Below are 15,897 nucleotides of genomic sequence, written 5' to 3' on the forward strand. Positions count from 1 at the left end.
GCTACGTCGCGTCACTCTAGGAACCCCCAGGAATTGTATGTTTTTACCACAGAGTTCTCAGTGATTCCTAGCATGGCCCCACTTCTGTTTCCCCCGTGAAAGTGGCATCAGGGTGGTACAATAATGTCTCCCCCATGCCCTTGCCCCTCCCTGAAGCTTCCCCCCTCCCCAAACTCTGCCTGCCCTAAAACCTCAGGATTTGGCCACTCCTGCCCTGCAAGGTCCCCATAGGATGCCTGGAATTTGAGGTCCCTTTCCACCACCGCAGCAATCGCCATGCCTCCCTCTCCCCATAACAGACACTATATGAGGCAGGTGGAGAGGCGAGAGCTCTGACAGAATTGCTCTGTGAGAACAGATCTAACAGGACTGTGACTAGCCCAAGGTCACCCAACTGGCTGCATGTGGAGGTGCAGGGAATCAAACCTGGCTCAGCAGAAAAGAAACCAGCACTCTTAACAACTACACCAAGCTGGCTAGAATAAGAAGAGTTGGTCCTTATATGCCGCTTTTCTCTATCAGAAGGAGTCTCAAAGGTGCTTTCAATCACCTTCCCTTCCTCTCCCCACAACAGACACCCTGTGAGGTGGGTGAGTCTGAGAGAGCCCTGGTATTCCTGCTCAGTCAGAGCGGCTTTATCAGTGCCGTGGTGAGCCCAGGTCAGCCGGCTGGCTGCATGTGAGGGAGCGGGGAATCAAACCCAGTTCACCACCTTATAAGTCCTCACTCCTAACCACTCCACCAAGCTGGCTACGTGCCATTTGAGTGCTGCACCCCTCTGAGTCCTTTCCAGTCTTCTCTGCCACCCATCATGGACTTGCCTGGATCTGCAACTAGTCCTCCCGAGACGTTTCACCAGTTCCACGGAGCAATTCAGGCTGCTGGGCTTCGGAATGAGGAGTTAAAACAGCTGACACAAATTCTGGAACTTCCCAAAACTGGAGTTCATAAAGCTGCTTGCAAGAGGAAGCAAAGAACTCCCCTGGATTGCCTCGTCCTTAAGTGCCAGCATCCCCTCTGGTGTCTGCAGACAGCCCAAGGCTCTCCTGGGACAGGGAGTTCCACAGGCAACCGAGAGCCCCTGCGGGCGTGGGCGTCCAACAAGCAGGTAAGAGGTTTTTCTCCCCTTGAATCAGGCCTCTCTTTCAACAGGGAGATGCCTCCTACGTGGCCCTGACCTGGGGAGCCCAGCCTAGGCGCATCTCAGGAACTGAGCACGGCTGATCCTGGGACTTAGATGGGAGACCTCCAGGGACACGAGGGAGGGCCATGACGGGGAGGCAGGCTGCGGCAAGCCACTTCGGAACATCTCTTGAGAAGAAGACGAGCTGTTCTTTGTACCTTGCTTTTCACTACCCGAAGGAGGCTCAAAGTGGCTTCCCTTCCTCTCCCTGCAACAGACACCCTGGGAGGTAGTTGAGGCTGAGAGAGCTCTGAGAGAACTGAGATTGGCCCAAGGCTGACTGCATGTGGAAGAGGAGTGAAGAATCACACCCGGTTCTCCAGATTCGAGGCTGCCGCTGTGTGTCCTGTGGACCAGAACCATTGCTGGGGTTAATAATTAGTTAAAATTTCCCGCAAATGGGAAACGCAAGCTGCATGAGGGGGTGACTGCAGTTGAGTTTCTGTTGGTTGTTGTTGCTGGAGCTGTGGGTGAATAAGTGTTACTGTTCCGATCTTGGCGACCACAGCAATAGACCTTCCCGCCACCCTGAACCACGATGCCACGCGGGCTCTTGCTGGGCTGCCATGCGATCGTATAGCCCAAATAAGCTGTGCGACAAATGCTGCGTTCCTAGACCGCCTGGAATCACTGTCCGTTCTCTGGAAGGCACAAAGCGCCAACACCGAGAGACTGTTGTGAGGGGAGCTGAGAAATGGAAGGCAAGCATTTTGTAGGAAGCCCAGGCCACAACCACGCAAACTCTGGACCTACCCGGAACGTCTGCCCTGGTGTGAATCCAGCCGGAAGGAAGGAAGGAAGGAAGGAAGGAAGGAAGGAAGGAAGGAAGGAAGGAAGGAAGGAAAATACAGGGAGAAGGAAGGGAGGGAGGGAGGGAGGGAGGGAGGGAGGGAAGGAAGGAAGGAAGGAAGGAAGGAAGGAAGGAAGGAAGGAAGGAAGGAAGGAGTCAGGCAGGCAGGCAGGCAGGCGGGTAAACGCGAGAAAACACAGGCGGGAAGTACGTTTCCTCGGAGGCCTTTGGGTTTCTCCTCTGGCCGAGAGACAGCCAGTCTCTGCTTGGGCTCCAAAGCGCCTGGACCCAGCATCAACTATTGTGGCCCTCCCAAACTACCCCCCCGGACCTTGGCACCCCTGTGCTGCCCATCCCAGCTGTGTGTTGAGAACATTTAAAGACCTCTCCTGCCCGTCTGAGATTCCCAGGGAGAACTGGAAGGACGTCCTTAGCTTGACGGAAGGGCCTGGAGTGCCACAGTCCCTCCCGCATGGTTAGGCATGCCTCCAGGAACCCGTCTGTCCTGAGAAAAGTCTTGCTCTCATCCAGGGCTTGCTTTTCGGGAGGGGGGGGCACTCTCTTCTTCTAAAGCCCCATCCAGGGAGAACCATCACTGGCCTGGCCAAGAACTGGAACCCGGATCCCTCCAGACCATTTGGTCCCCTGTGCTGCCTCTCCGACATCTTCTGACCTGTCTGAGAAGCAGTGTGATATAGTGGTTAGAGCAGGGGTGGGCAGACTGTGGCCCTCTAGATGTTTCTCAGTCTGGATTTGGCCACCCTGCCCCCCCCCCATCCCCTGTCAGTGGCCGGAGGGATGTTGCTGTCCCTAAGAGAAACTAAAGCGAAACTCTGCAGCCTCCCGATGTGGAAGCCGGGCAGATGCTGAGAAACGAAACTCAGGAGGCAAACAGCACACAGAGCTGAGCCCAGGAAACAAATGGGAAGTTGGGCAAAGGGGCTGAGACCCACGGCAGGCAGATGTCGCCAGAGGAGAACTGCTGTTTTGGGCACCATAATCTCAGGTCTCTCTCAGCTTCCCCTCCCTCACAGGTGTCTGTTGTGGGGAGAGGAAAGGGAAGGAAATTGGAAGCTGCTCTGGGACTCCTTCAGGCAGTGCAAAGTGGGGTATAAAAACCAACTCTTCTTCTTCTATCACTGACCCAGCAGGGCTCTTCTGAGGGTCTTCTCGGGGGAAGGCCTCGGCCTCTCTGCCCTGTGGCTGGCCCTGCAGAGGAACTGGCTGGCCCCTGGGTGAGACGGGATGGTGGACTAGATGGACCACAAGTCTGATCCAGCAGGGCTCTTATGAGGGTCTTATCAAAGGAAGGTGGCCTCTCTACCTTGTTGCTGGCCCTGCAGAGGAACTGGCTGGCCACTGTGCTGGACTAGATAGGCCACCAGTCTGATCTCACAGGTTTCTTATGTTCTTAATGTGCTTTTGTCTTGTATGTAACTGAACTTCAGAGAGAAAAATAGTGTTTTGCAAGTTTCCCCATGAAGAATCTGGGCATTGTGGATACCTGTTGGGAGGGCATCCGCTGGGACCTCAGGGAGATTCTCAAATCCCTCCATTCCCTACTGAGGAAAGCAGAGGCTAAGCAGCCCACTGGCCATTACACAAAATAAATACACACCCTCGGTTATGGTCTGTGAGCAGAGCGCTCAGTGCCTCAAGGGACAATTCCTTTTATCAGTCATCTTAAGGTACACATGTTAAGCAGAGAAAGAAAACATGCCTGCTCATGTGTTTGCTGGCAGGGGCTCATGGGAATTGTAGTCCATGAGCATGTGGAGGACCACAGGTTGACTATAATGTGTTGCAAGCTCACGGAGTCCTCGAGAAGAGAGATTTCCATAAGGGGGTGAAATTTCTGGCCCGAGATGAAGGCCTTGGCTTGGGATAAGAGTCCTGCACATGTCTCACTCTTTTGCACCTGGGCTTGCCCAACCGTGCAATTATGCAAGATCTGTGCCAGCAACTCCTACACCCATTTCCAGTTTTATCAGGCTCTTAAAGTCAAAGCTGTTTATAGGCATATCTCATTTATTTGCAAGGACCCCAGGGGGCTGATGGGTGGATCCTTGCCCATATTCCCAGGAGGCCCTGAATGCAGCAACAAGTTGATATTAAGCAGATGATAATAGTAAACAGGTAGAAAAAGGCCTGGCGCAGGTAGGAGAGGGCTGTAGCCAATCTGTTAAATGACCAAATAAGTCCCTCGCAGGCACTGACATTATTAGCAGTCCTGCGCTGGAGGCCCTGTCATTCAGCTTCGATGAATTGATTCATATTATGAAAGCATACTTGGCAACCTTGATCTCCTACAATCGTGCAAAATCCTCCAGATTTGGCTAAGAGGTAATCAGAAGCTATACAGACCTGCATCAGTTCCTGATGGAGTTCTTCAGTCTCCTGTTGTCAGTCTCTAATGATCGCTCCAGTGGTATTCTCTGATTTTTCTAACCTACATGTGAGGCCCAGGATGTCATGCCGGTTTCGCTTTCTGCAGCCTGCCAAGGCCAGGCATTGTAAAACTGTAAGTCTGTCCTCTGGCTCCAGGACTCCCCTGCTTTCCCAGCTGGGTGTCGCTATCTGCCTGCCTTATCAAGCTGCTCCTTCGACCTTGCAAAGACAGAGGAGACTCAACAGAAATGTAACTGTTGGGATCAAAGCCGAGCCATCTGGCCGGCTGGGAATTCTTGCACCTCTAGTGCCCTATGCTCTCCCGCCTAAATGCCTGTGTCCCCCTCCCCTATTGAATGAACTCTATAATAACCCTGGGGTGCCTATTGTATCTTTGTAACTGCCAAGATCTTTGCTCTGCAGGTCTTGGCGTGTTCCAGTGATTCTGTAGTTTCTGTTTAATAAAGATCTTCTTTGGACTTTCAACTACCTATTGAACCTTGGATGTCTCTTTACCATGGACTCTACAGGCATGGTTCTCTGCGATTCTCTGGAGCGATTATGCCGGGGTAACTTCCTAGTGTGAGACCCCCTGCCACAGAACTAAGAATAGGATGGCCCACCACTCCAGTGTTGGACAATTGGGCATCAGCAATCCCCTCATTTTGGCAGTACGGACCCAGAGGCCCGGTGCTACAAAGAGGGGCGAGTGCGAAATGCATCGTTAACTACTTGAACAGGGCAGGTAAAGTAGCCAATGGCTGCACATTGATAACTTCCAGGGTGATAATTTGTGGCAATCCCATCAAACAAAAAACACATATTGGGGTCTCTTATTTGCCACCCCCCACATAAATTCCCATAGCCAGAAATGTTGACCGGGGAGGTGGGGAAATTATCATAAATGTCAGCAATCATAGCTGGCTAAAGTTACCCTGGGTGAGAAAGAAGAATTGGACCCACCCCACAGCCAAAAACATTCATCACAGGCTGAATAATTACAAACTAAGTCCAGAACAGGTTTAGCATGAGTCTCGTCTTTCCATTTCATAGAATCATAGAGTTGGAAGGGACCTCCTGGGTCATCTAAAAGCAGACCTGGAATGTCAGGAGCCCACGATTGAGCTCAGACCACCCCCAGCCCCTGTAGTTCTGCAACAGTATCTGGCCCAAGTGCTATTTGCAGCCAACCTGTTTATTCTTGGTGCAGATGGGCCCACACCCGTGCCTTCTGCCACATTGATAATGAGTTGTTAGAGATGCAGCAGAATGGCCCAAGAAAGGCTGGAAATCAGGGTCAAAAGGAGGAGGAAAATCCTCCTGGGGCCTTGGGGGGGGGGCAAACAGAGGCTTGCCTCCAGAACAGACTGCAGGAATGCAGAACAACAGTTTGACAGTTAGGACACTCTCCCTCTCCTCTCCTTCTATACAAACTTCTTTCTCTCCTAAATAAAACTAGTTCAGTCTTTTCAGCAGCCTGGTGTTGCATCGCTCCTTGCACATCTAATCTCTGCCCACAGCCAATTGTACCACGTATTTATCATGTATTTTCCCTGCCAGGAAGGATCCCTGCCCAAAAGCTTCCTTTCCAGTCTGCAAGTTCTCCAGGACAATCATGCGAGCCCCATCGCAGGCGAAGAGGAAACTCATCTTGCTTCCTCATTCTGGCAGCTCTGGATCACATGCTAACTTCCCTCCTTTCACTGCTCCAGAGAAGGAGACGGGTTCACCTGTTGCCCAGTGGGCACTGTGCCAGAGAGAACAGAATAGGAAGAAGTCTGGCGCCAGCATCAGTGCCTCCTCCAAGCTAGTGACTGAGCAGTTGGCAGAACTCCAATATGCAAAGAGGAGCAGAGCAGCTTAAAGAATAAAAATAGTTTTTATGAGAAAAACAAACTGTGTATAGAAAGAGAGAGAGGAGAGAGATATTCCTCACTGTCTAACTGTTCTGTTTATCTAGTTGGCTTCTATACCCCCATCCTTCACCCTGCAAGGAGGCTCAGGGTGATTTACAAGAATAAAACACAGCTAAAACACAGTCCCCCTCCCCAGCCACTTAAGCATTCTTCATTCTGACTTCATTCCAACTGTTCTGCAGGCAAGCAGAGAGTGAGTGTGTGCAAAGAAGCAGGAAATATCCAAGGAGCCAATCAGGACAAAGGAGGAGATGATTTGAAAAACAGCAAGAAATTCCTAATGTAATTATGCTAAATATCCATCACCTCCGACGCCCCCTGTAGGTTATTCTTCATCTGCCTTTGAATCATGCAAACTGTGGCTGTCCAGATGTCCATGGACAGGCAGGGCCTCAAGGGAATTGTAGTCCACGGGCATCTGGAGAGCCACAGTGAGGTCACCCTGCTTAAAGATCTTACAGATTCCAAAATGAGGAACAAGATCGGTGTAAACGTCATTCTAGAAAGGCAATCTGAGCACCATCATCTTGATCAGGGGTAGTCAAACTGCGGCCCTCCAGATGTCCATGGACTACAATTCCCAGGAGCCCCTGCCAGCATTCGCTGGCAGGGGCTCCTGGGAATTGTAGTCCACGGACATCTGGAGGGCCGCAGTTTGACTACCCCTGATCTTGATAGACAAACGTGAGCGGATAATATAAATAGTGAGCAGCTCTTACAGTCACAGACATCTTGCTCCTTGGATTGACCCTCCCGCATCTAATTCTACATTTCCCCCCTCCAGGATTCTGGATTAACTCCCAGGAATTGCGATGGCTGGCCTCCTGCTCCTCCTGGAACTCGCTCTTTGTGTCCTCCGAGGTACGTTTACTCATGAGTGAAGTGCAGCCCCTGGGTGGGAGACCGCCAAGGGCTACATCCTACAAGGGACAGAATGCCCAGGGATTTCTTTTTCTCATTGGCATAGCCCCTGTGTGGGACCCAGTCCAGACTGGGATAGTGGCCCTCCCTGGGCACCAGCAGCGGAGGGGAGAGATAAGGGAACTCCTGGAGATCTGGGGAATGAGCCTGAGGAGGACAGGGACTTCAGTGAGGTGCAACGTCCCTCCCAAGTAGCCATTTTCTCCAGGGGAGCTGATCTCTGCAGCCTGGGAATAAACCGTAATTCCAGATTCTACCTGGAGGATGGCATCCCTAATTGTGGTGCAAGGTTGACTTAAGCTTTCCCTCCATACTATTTCTCTGACCTGAAGTGACGCCATGGGGATGCACTTTGCCTTCTTGAACCAACAATCAGAAGGCCTGAAGTCCCCCTCCCCGGCCCCCCGAGAATGACAACTGATGTCCACATTATATAGATTTGGCTGCAGGAAACAGCTTCAGAGGGGGGAGTGGCAGCTCCTCCTCCACACTGTGTTCCCTCCCCGGAGTCTGCCCTCCCCGTCCTCAGGAAGGCAGAATTTGGGATGGGGAGGAAACCGGATTGGAGTAACCGCATGTGGCCCGCCCTACAAGGCTGCCGTGGCCGCCGTTTTCTTCAGAGGAACTGAGCCCATATGGGGAGGGGTGGTATAGAAATTAAATATCATCATTATCATCGTCTCTGTAGCCTGGAGGTCAGTTGTAATTCTGGGATGTCTCTAGGGTGCACCTTGAGGTTGGAGAGCCTATCGGGACCACATGCTAAGACCCACGGACCCTGCTTGCTCACCAAGAGTCAGCGTGATTTGCTCTGCCCTGAGGGGGAAGCCAACAACTCCCCAATATGGTGGGGGGTCACTTTCTGAATCTCTTTGAGAGCTGCCAAACTTCAGCATTATAGAGTGGGAAGGGGTCATAAAGGGCATCTAGTCCCACCCCCTGCTCAGGGCAGGATGAGCCTCCAGCATCCAGGAGAAGGATCTGTCCAGCCGCTGCTTGAAGACGGCCAGTGAGGGGGAGCTCCCCACCTCCTCAGGCAGCCCATTCCATGGGTGAACTATTCTGACTGTGAATCCCCCGCCCATGAAGCCATTAACTGTGGCCCCTGTCCTCTGGTGCCAACAGGAACTGTTCACTGCCTCACTCTGACTGACAACCTTTCAGAGACATCAAGAGAGCCCTCCTGTCCCCTCTCAGCCTCCTCTTCTCCAGGCTGAACTTTCCCAAGTCCCTCGGCCTTTCCTCTCAGCGCTTGGTCCCCCGGCCCTGGATCCTCCTTGCCACACTCCTCTGCCTCCCCCCGCACTTTTGTCCCTGTCCTTTCTGAAACAAGGCCTCCAGAGCGGCACCCAGGACTCCTCCAGACGGGTCTGATCAATGTGGTTTACGCATAACTGAAATGACTAATCTCCGGGCTACAGAGATTAGCCCCCCAGGAGAACATGGCTGCTTTGGTCTCTGGCATCAGAACCTCCCCTCCCCAAATTCTGCCTCCTCCAGGGGTAGTCAAACTGCGGCCCTCCAGATGTCCATGGACTACAATTCCCAGAAGCCCCTGCCAGCATTCGCTGGCAGGGGCTTCTGGGAATTGTAGTCCATGGACATCTGGAGGGCCGCAGTTCTCTTCTGCTGTCGCTGTACATTGCCCCTTTTTTCAGCCTGGGCTTCGTGGAGCATCACCTGCCCCCGGAGTGTGCAGAGTGTCCAAGGATCGTGCGTCTTGATCCCGTGTTCCTTCGACTACCCCGTGGACACCCCAGCGAGCATCACCACTATCTGGTACAAAGATTCTGCAGGCCAGCGCATCGTGGTTTTCCATTCTTCGACTCCGAATGCTGTGGATGCTCAATTTCAAGGCCGTGCAGAACTGCTCGGGGACCCTCTTGGGGACCGTAACTGCACCCTCCTCCTAAGGAGCACCCAGACGAGCGACAGCGGGAAGTATAACTTCCGGTTTGAAATCCCCAATGTGAACAGCTGGGGGGACAAGCAAGGAGTGGACCTGACAGTCGCCGGTAAGCAGCTGGGGTCTCTGTGCTTGTGGCTACAGGCAGAGAGAGAGAGAGAGAGAGAGAATTTGTTCTCAGACAGCACTGGGATAGAGTTTTATTATTTATTGTCACAGTTTTATATTCTCATTTTAACTTTGTTTTAGCAATCTCTGTTGTACCTTGTCCCAAGCCCTGGATGCAGAGTGGGACGGTTAATAAATCAAATTAATTATAGCAATTACAATATACCTGCAACATATAGTAACTTATGAGGGATATGGTTTGTTCAAATTCAAATCCAGCCCCTTTATTGGCATACTTAGAAAAGAAACTGTAATGTTTCATCCATAAGAGAGAGTCGGCCATCAAAAATCAGACCTGGTCGGCCAACGGGGGGTTTTCGTGGTGAGTTAACGGAGACAAGTAGAGAAACCTGGCAATAATTCCTGAGGGTGGAATATGATTTGTTACCTGACCCCGTTGCTCTTTTTGGACTCCTTTTATATTTCCACCTGTTTTCTTAAAATTAATACACACACACACACACACACATATATATATATATTTTAATTGTACCTGGCTTGGGTTTAGAGAAGGACCAGGGGGGGGGGAGTGCGTAGCATCTGAAGGGCGGGGGGGGGGGGTGGAGGATGGAGATCGCTTTTGGACAGGAAGCCTCCGATGGATGGGAGTGTCCCTGATGAGGCCCCCCCCCCAATTCCTTTGCTCAGAGAGTCCGGACAGTCCGAGGATCGATTCTCCGCAAGACCTGCAGGAGGGGCAGCTGGCGGCCTTCAACTGCTCCACTCCATACACCTGCCCTCCGGTCAGCATCTCCCTGCAGTGGGTCGGGGACAACGCAGAGCCCTCCCCTGTCCAGAGGATGGTCCAGCAGGACACGGGCGGGGTGCTGCAGAAGCTAACCCTCAGCAGCGTGCTCTCCTGGAAGGACCACGGCCAGAGGCTGAGTTGCGAGGTGACCCTTGGTGCTGTGACCAAAGCCAAGGAAGTCTTGCTCCAGGTGAAACGTGAGTGGGGCCGCTGCCAGGACAGGTCAGGGGGACTGTGGGGGTCCTGGCCCTTGGCACTGCTCCTGCACCGCTCTCCTCTTCCAGCCTGGTGTCCTGCTTCTAATATGGCAAGCTGGGTTTGATTCCCCGCTCCTACACAGGCAGGCAGCTGGGTGGCCCCGGGCCAGTCACAGCCCTGTTAGTGCCCTTTTCACAGTGCAGTTCTCTCAGAACTCTCTCAGCCTCCCCTCCCTCACAGGGTGTCTGTTGTGGGGAGAGGAAGGGAAGGCAATTGGAAGCCTCCTTCTTCTTCTTCCGTGGGGCTTTCGTGCTGCCCCAGAGACATTTTGACATGCTGGGTTTTGCCCTCACCCCCTTTCCTAAGAATCATTATCAGGGAGTTTGCGTTTTTCACTGATGCAGCACCCTTTCCTTGAGCTGCCCATTACAACTCCGGATCCTTCCCCCTCTTCATCTCAGCCATTCTCATTCATCTCTATGGAAAATGGGGATATGCCCTCCCCCCCCCCACTTGCATCCATTTATATTTATCAACATTGAACCTCCTTGGCCGCAGTGCTGCCCCCCACCCAGTTTGAGGAGGTCTTCTTGGAGCACTTCCCAGTCTGCCTTGGTTGTCACCCTGAATAATTCTGTGTCCTCTGCAAACATGGCCACTACACGACTCCCCCTTCATTCCGGATCATTTATAAATAAATTAAATGGTATTAGAAGAGGAGAAGAACTGGTTTTTCAAACCCTGCTTTTTACTACCCAAAGGAGTCTTAAAGTGGCTTATAGTTACCTCCCCTTCCTCTCCCCACAGCAGACACCCTGTGAGGTAGGCAGGGCTGAGAGAGCTCTGAGAGAATTGGGACTGGCCCAAGGCCTCCCAAGCTGGCTGAATGTGGAGAAGGTTCTCCAGATTAGAGGCCACCACTTTCAACCACGCCACCAAGCTAGTACAACTGGAGATCGGTTGTAAACCCAGGAGGACTTCAAGCTCCACCTGGAGAATGGCAACCCGAGAGAGTATTCAGCCCAGTGCACTAGCAAACTAGATTCTAACAGGTGTGCATGGGGGGGAGGGGTGGAATCTAGCTGGTGTGTCAATCATTACCTGCCGAACATTCATAAAATCAGCATTATTGAGTTTCAAGAGTTTTGTAAACTGCCCCAAGATGGGTAAGAGAGAGGGGCAGTTTACAATCGCAAATCATGAAACAAACGCTTGATGATTTGTAACAAGTAAGTCATGCACTGTGAGAAATATACACTCAGAAGTAAAGACACCAGTACATTTGCTCTCTACAAGCCTGTCTGTCAGTTTCTTCACTTCTTGGCCGCAGGCTCCACTGACAGGTCATTCTCATTTTGCCTGCCTGGAGGTTGGCAACCCTGTCTTGCGCGAGGATTGCTCCTAAGAACTAAAGAAGGGGCAGCCTTCCGCCATGACAGGGGTTCATGTGAGCACAAACGCCCCTCCCAGACAGCTTTTGCTTGCCTGCTTCCTCCCACAGATTCTCCCAAGGGCGTCCAGGTGTCCATCAGCCCCTCCGCGAAGAACATCCGTGTGGGCGACGTTGTCTCTCTCACGTGCCAGGTGCTGAGCAGCTTCCCGGAAGTCACTGCTTACAGGTGGTACAAAGGTGGGGCGGCCTGTGGGGAGGGGCAGGTGAAGACCTTTCCGAGCATCCTGCGGGAAGACTACGGTCAGTACCACTGCGAGGCGGAGAATCCGGTTGGGAGCTCGGTGGCCGAAGCGGAAACCCTCTATGTCTTCAGTGAGTATCGGGACAGAGGCACACCTGGAGGGTGGCGTTAAACAGCTCAGATGCTTACGGTTGCCAGCTCTGTGTTGGGAAATCCCCCTTCAGGAATTTGGGGTGGGTAGCAGTCATCTCCAGGCACCACCTGGAGCCTGGCAGCCCTACTTGGGATTGTGGTTCTACCATTTATTTATTTGTTTGTTTGTTTGTTTGTTTATTTACCGCTGCATTCCCTTCAGACTCACGGCAATTCACAATAAAACAATAAAAACCAGTATAACACCATTAAAACCCATTGAAAATTAATATTAAACAATGAACACTAAAAAGAGGGTGAATACAGAGTTCTAACCCCCACCCCACCCTCTCCCTCTCCCTCTGTCCAGCTATAGTTCCACTTAGTTTCCTTGGCGTTGTTTGCACTAACACCTGAGCCGGTGTGGGTGGGGCATCTCGTGTGCTTCCAAGGTAGCCTTGGAAATGTTGGGTCCCACCTGGGCATGTCACAAGGGACAGTGCCCCAGGAACCTCATGGGCGAAATGGACCATCTGAACGGACCATGACAACACCAGCCACACGGTCTAATTGTAATCGCTTACTGTAAATTTCACCATCTACCAACATCTCCCCGATTGTAGGCAGTAAGTACATGGATTGGCAGACAGCAACAACAGCTCCTAAGATGGATCTTGAACTTCTTGCATTAACAAGTTTTGAATCCTTTAAGACCAACAAAGTATATGCTTTTTGGTGCACACACACTTCCTCAGATACAATGAAGTGGGAATCACCAGTCCATGCATATAGTTGGGAGTGAGCAGTAAATTAGCAAACAGCAGAATGAGGATGTTTAACAGACTCAAGGACCAAACAGAAGTAACAAACTCAGTTTATAAGGCTACTATTTGCTTTGGGTTTAATTCTGGAGAGAAACATCGTGAAGGGAATAAATGTCAGAATTTAGAGATTAATGGGCAGAAGTATCCTTAATCGTGAAATGCTGAGGGCAAGTAATTGAGGCCCTGCCATTGTGCCCCAACCAGCTCATCCTAAGCATGGAGGCCTCTTTACAGCACCTTCTTCTTTGATGCCAATCTCCCCATTTCAAAGAAGATTGGGACATCTGCCCATTAGCCTCAAATTTTGACAAATTTATTTCCTACACTATGTTATTCCGATTTGGTTCCTGAAACTGTTAAACATATTCATTCTGCTAGATGCTAATTTCCTGCTCACTCCCTACCCCCCATATGCATTAACCGGTAACATCCATTTGATTGTATCTGAAGAAGTGTGCATACACAAGAAAGGTTACCGCCATCACCAAACATCATCACTAAACATTATACAGTTGAAGTTGCATGCAGACAACTTACTCCATACCTGAATGGCCCTCCCTGAGGGTGTGCCCCCAATAGGGAGAGAGCACTCTGCTAATGAGAGCCAATTAGTTCAAATTGCATGCAGGCAACTCACTCCCTACCTGGTTCTCTCTCAACCTTTGACTCAAGGGCTCATTCAGGCAGTCTAAGGGCACCAGCAGAATGAGCAAGTCCACAGCCTAAGCCTCCCGACCTCGTTAATATAGGTTGTCAGCATTCTCTCAGTCCTCACTCTGCAATAACTCAGCCTTCTGCACTCAGCTACTGCCTTGCTGACATGCTGTGGTGCCTTTTAGACTAGAGCGCTCTTCCAGCACATAGCTGGCATTGCTTAATTGCTTAATTGGCTCAAAAGAGCTGGGTGGGCTGACAAGGCAAGGAGCTGCAGCTGGAGGCAGGGTAGGGGAATGAGGAGCTCCTGCAACAACTTTGGAATCTAAGTCCTGGTTTGTCTGCAGCTCTATTCTCTCCTGTTGGTCAGATTTCTCTGTCTGTTGAACATCTGGATGGGCTAAGCTCTCATTCAGCTGAGGCTCGGGTGAAGCTGGGAGCTCCTGGCAAGGCTTTTTTCTCTGAGAAGTCCTGGGCTCACAACACCTCCCCATGGCCCTGCAACTGGTCATTAGAGTGCTCTTTGCTTTTCCCCACCCTCCCTCTCCTCAGAGGATCCAGCAAACTTCCCCATTCTGCCTTGGGAGATGTGGGGGGGTGGAAAGGAGGCAGCCCATCTCCACTAATTTACTCTCTCCTTATATGATTCATACTCTTATGATTCTTGTTTCATTGTCTGAGGAAGCGTGCATGTGCATGAATGCTCAGACCTTGATTAAACTTCGTTGGTCTTAAAGGTGCCCCTGGACTCAAATTTTGTTCTACCAGATTGAAAACAAACTGCAAAAGAATCCAAAGCATGCAAATTCCAAACCACCCCTTGCATGAACAAGAGTAGATCCTTCCAGCAGAATAACACTAATAAGATGTCCGCAGACCCAAATTCAAAGCCAGTTGCCCCTTAGAGATCAACGCATTTTCCCAGCACCAAAGCTTTGGGGAGTCTAAGCAAACCCCATCAGATATCGGCAGACTGACCCTACCTGAGACATCATGGATATTCTGCCTCACTGACCCTGCCTGAATGCTTGGCCAAAAAGTAGCCACTGGTCAGGGAGGGAGTAAGTTGGAGCTCTCCTAGGAGTTGAAGAAAACCAGAAGGAGGGATCATGCCACCAGGAGAGCAGGTGGAATTCGGCAAACTCCCCAGGTCCTACCTGGAGGTTGGCAACCGCAGGCCAATAGGCCATCAAGTGCCTGCAGGTTTCCACATGTAAGAATGTCCGCTGCCTGCCCTTTTCCTTCCTTAATTCCCAGAAGAGTCTCGGCTTTAAAGGGGATCTCTTTGCATGACTCTTGAGTGAGAAAGCAACTCTGACCTTTGCAGTCTTGACAAAATGGGCTCTGGGGTCTTTCCAAAAGACAGCCTGGGGACTGCGATCTCTGCAGCCGTCCTCCAGAGTCTGACCACGTTTCATGCCCAGAGAGGCTGAGATGTCACTGACCCTCCCCTTTCTTGGCTCTCCTTCTCCCCTCGGCCTGCAGCCGCCCTGCTGTCCGCCGGCCCTTCTCCCGAAGTCCAGGAAGGCCGGACAGTCACGCTGACCTGTGATGTTCCCGGGGAAGACAAGCAGGAGATCCACTACAGCTGGTACAAGAACAACGTCTGGATGAAGGAAGGCACCGCCCGGGACCTCATCTTCCACGAGGCGGCTGCTGGGGACACAGGGTACTACTCCTGCAAAGTGCAGAATGACAAGGGGAGTGAAAAGTCCCAAGTCCTGGGGCTGAACGTCTTCTGTGAGTTTTCAGAGCTTCCTGTCCATGCTTTGTCCGGGATGAATGGGCTTGGGTGAAAGGGCCAGGCAGGGCCAGGCAGGAAGGGATGGGGAAGACCAGAGTGACTGCCAGTCTGAGTGGACAATAGTGACCAAAGGTCTGACTCCATGTGTGGCAGCTGGATGCACACGACTCCCCCCCCCTCCATGGCACCACCCTCTCCTTTCCCTTCTGCAGATCCGCCCCGGCCGCCCGCCCTGGCCTTGTTCCAAGAGACCCAGGAGGGGAAGCTGGCCATTGTCCACTGCACCGTGGACAGCAACCCCCAGTCTGCCCTGAGCCTTTTCCGGGGGCAGCAGCTCCTTGCGACCTCCAGTTCCCACGCAGCCCCCAGCCAACGGATCCTCATCACCTCCACCCGCAACGCCCTGAAGCTGCAGATCCAGAGGGTGGTACCGGAAGACCAAGGCGAATATCGGTGTGAGGCAGCCAACAAGTACGGGAGCGCCACGACAACGAGGTTCTTCGGGGCCCAGAGTGAGTGTGACCCTTGTAGCGCCAGGGAGCCCAAGAAGGAGAAGGAGAGTTGGTTCTTCTTATACCCTGCTTTTCACTACTCGAAGGAGGCTCAAAGCGGCTGACAAACACCTTTCCCCCTTCCTCGCCCCATAACAGTCACCCTGTGAGGCTGAGAGAGCTCCAAAGATGGAGAACCC

General features: G+C 51.9%; 1 protein-coding gene across 3 annotated transcripts in view; it reads left to right on the plus strand.

Moving 5' to 3' along the window:
* Positions 1 to 847: 847 nt before the first annotated feature.
* Positions 848 to 15,897, plus strand: part of SIGLEC1 (sialic acid binding Ig like lectin 1) — a 30,949-nt gene continuing 15,899 nt past the window's right edge. Inside the window, exons 1-7 of one of the 3 annotated variants that reach the window (XM_077301315.1) lie at positions 848 to 1,108; positions 7,062 to 7,138; positions 8,857 to 9,213; positions 9,921 to 10,217; positions 11,720 to 11,983; positions 14,948 to 15,202; positions 15,419 to 15,718. In XM_077301315.1, coding sequence (XP_077157430.1) covers positions 7,090 to 7,138; positions 8,857 to 9,213; positions 9,921 to 10,217; positions 11,720 to 11,983; positions 14,948 to 15,202; positions 15,419 to 15,718 — 1,522 coding nt within the window. In that variant the 5' untranslated portion in view covers positions 848 to 1,108; positions 7,062 to 7,089. The remainder of the gene's footprint in view (positions 1,109 to 7,061; positions 7,139 to 8,856; positions 9,214 to 9,920; positions 10,218 to 11,719; positions 11,984 to 14,947; positions 15,203 to 15,418; positions 15,719 to 15,897) is intronic. The other 2 variants (XM_077301316.1, XM_077301317.1) reach the window with 2 other exon arrangements.

The sequence above is a fragment of the Paroedura picta genome, chromosome 10 (assembly GCF_049243985.1).
Source record: "Paroedura picta isolate Pp20150507F chromosome 10, Ppicta_v3.0, whole genome shotgun sequence".
Taxonomy (NCBI): domain Eukaryota; kingdom Metazoa; phylum Chordata; class Lepidosauria; order Squamata; family Gekkonidae; genus Paroedura; species Paroedura picta.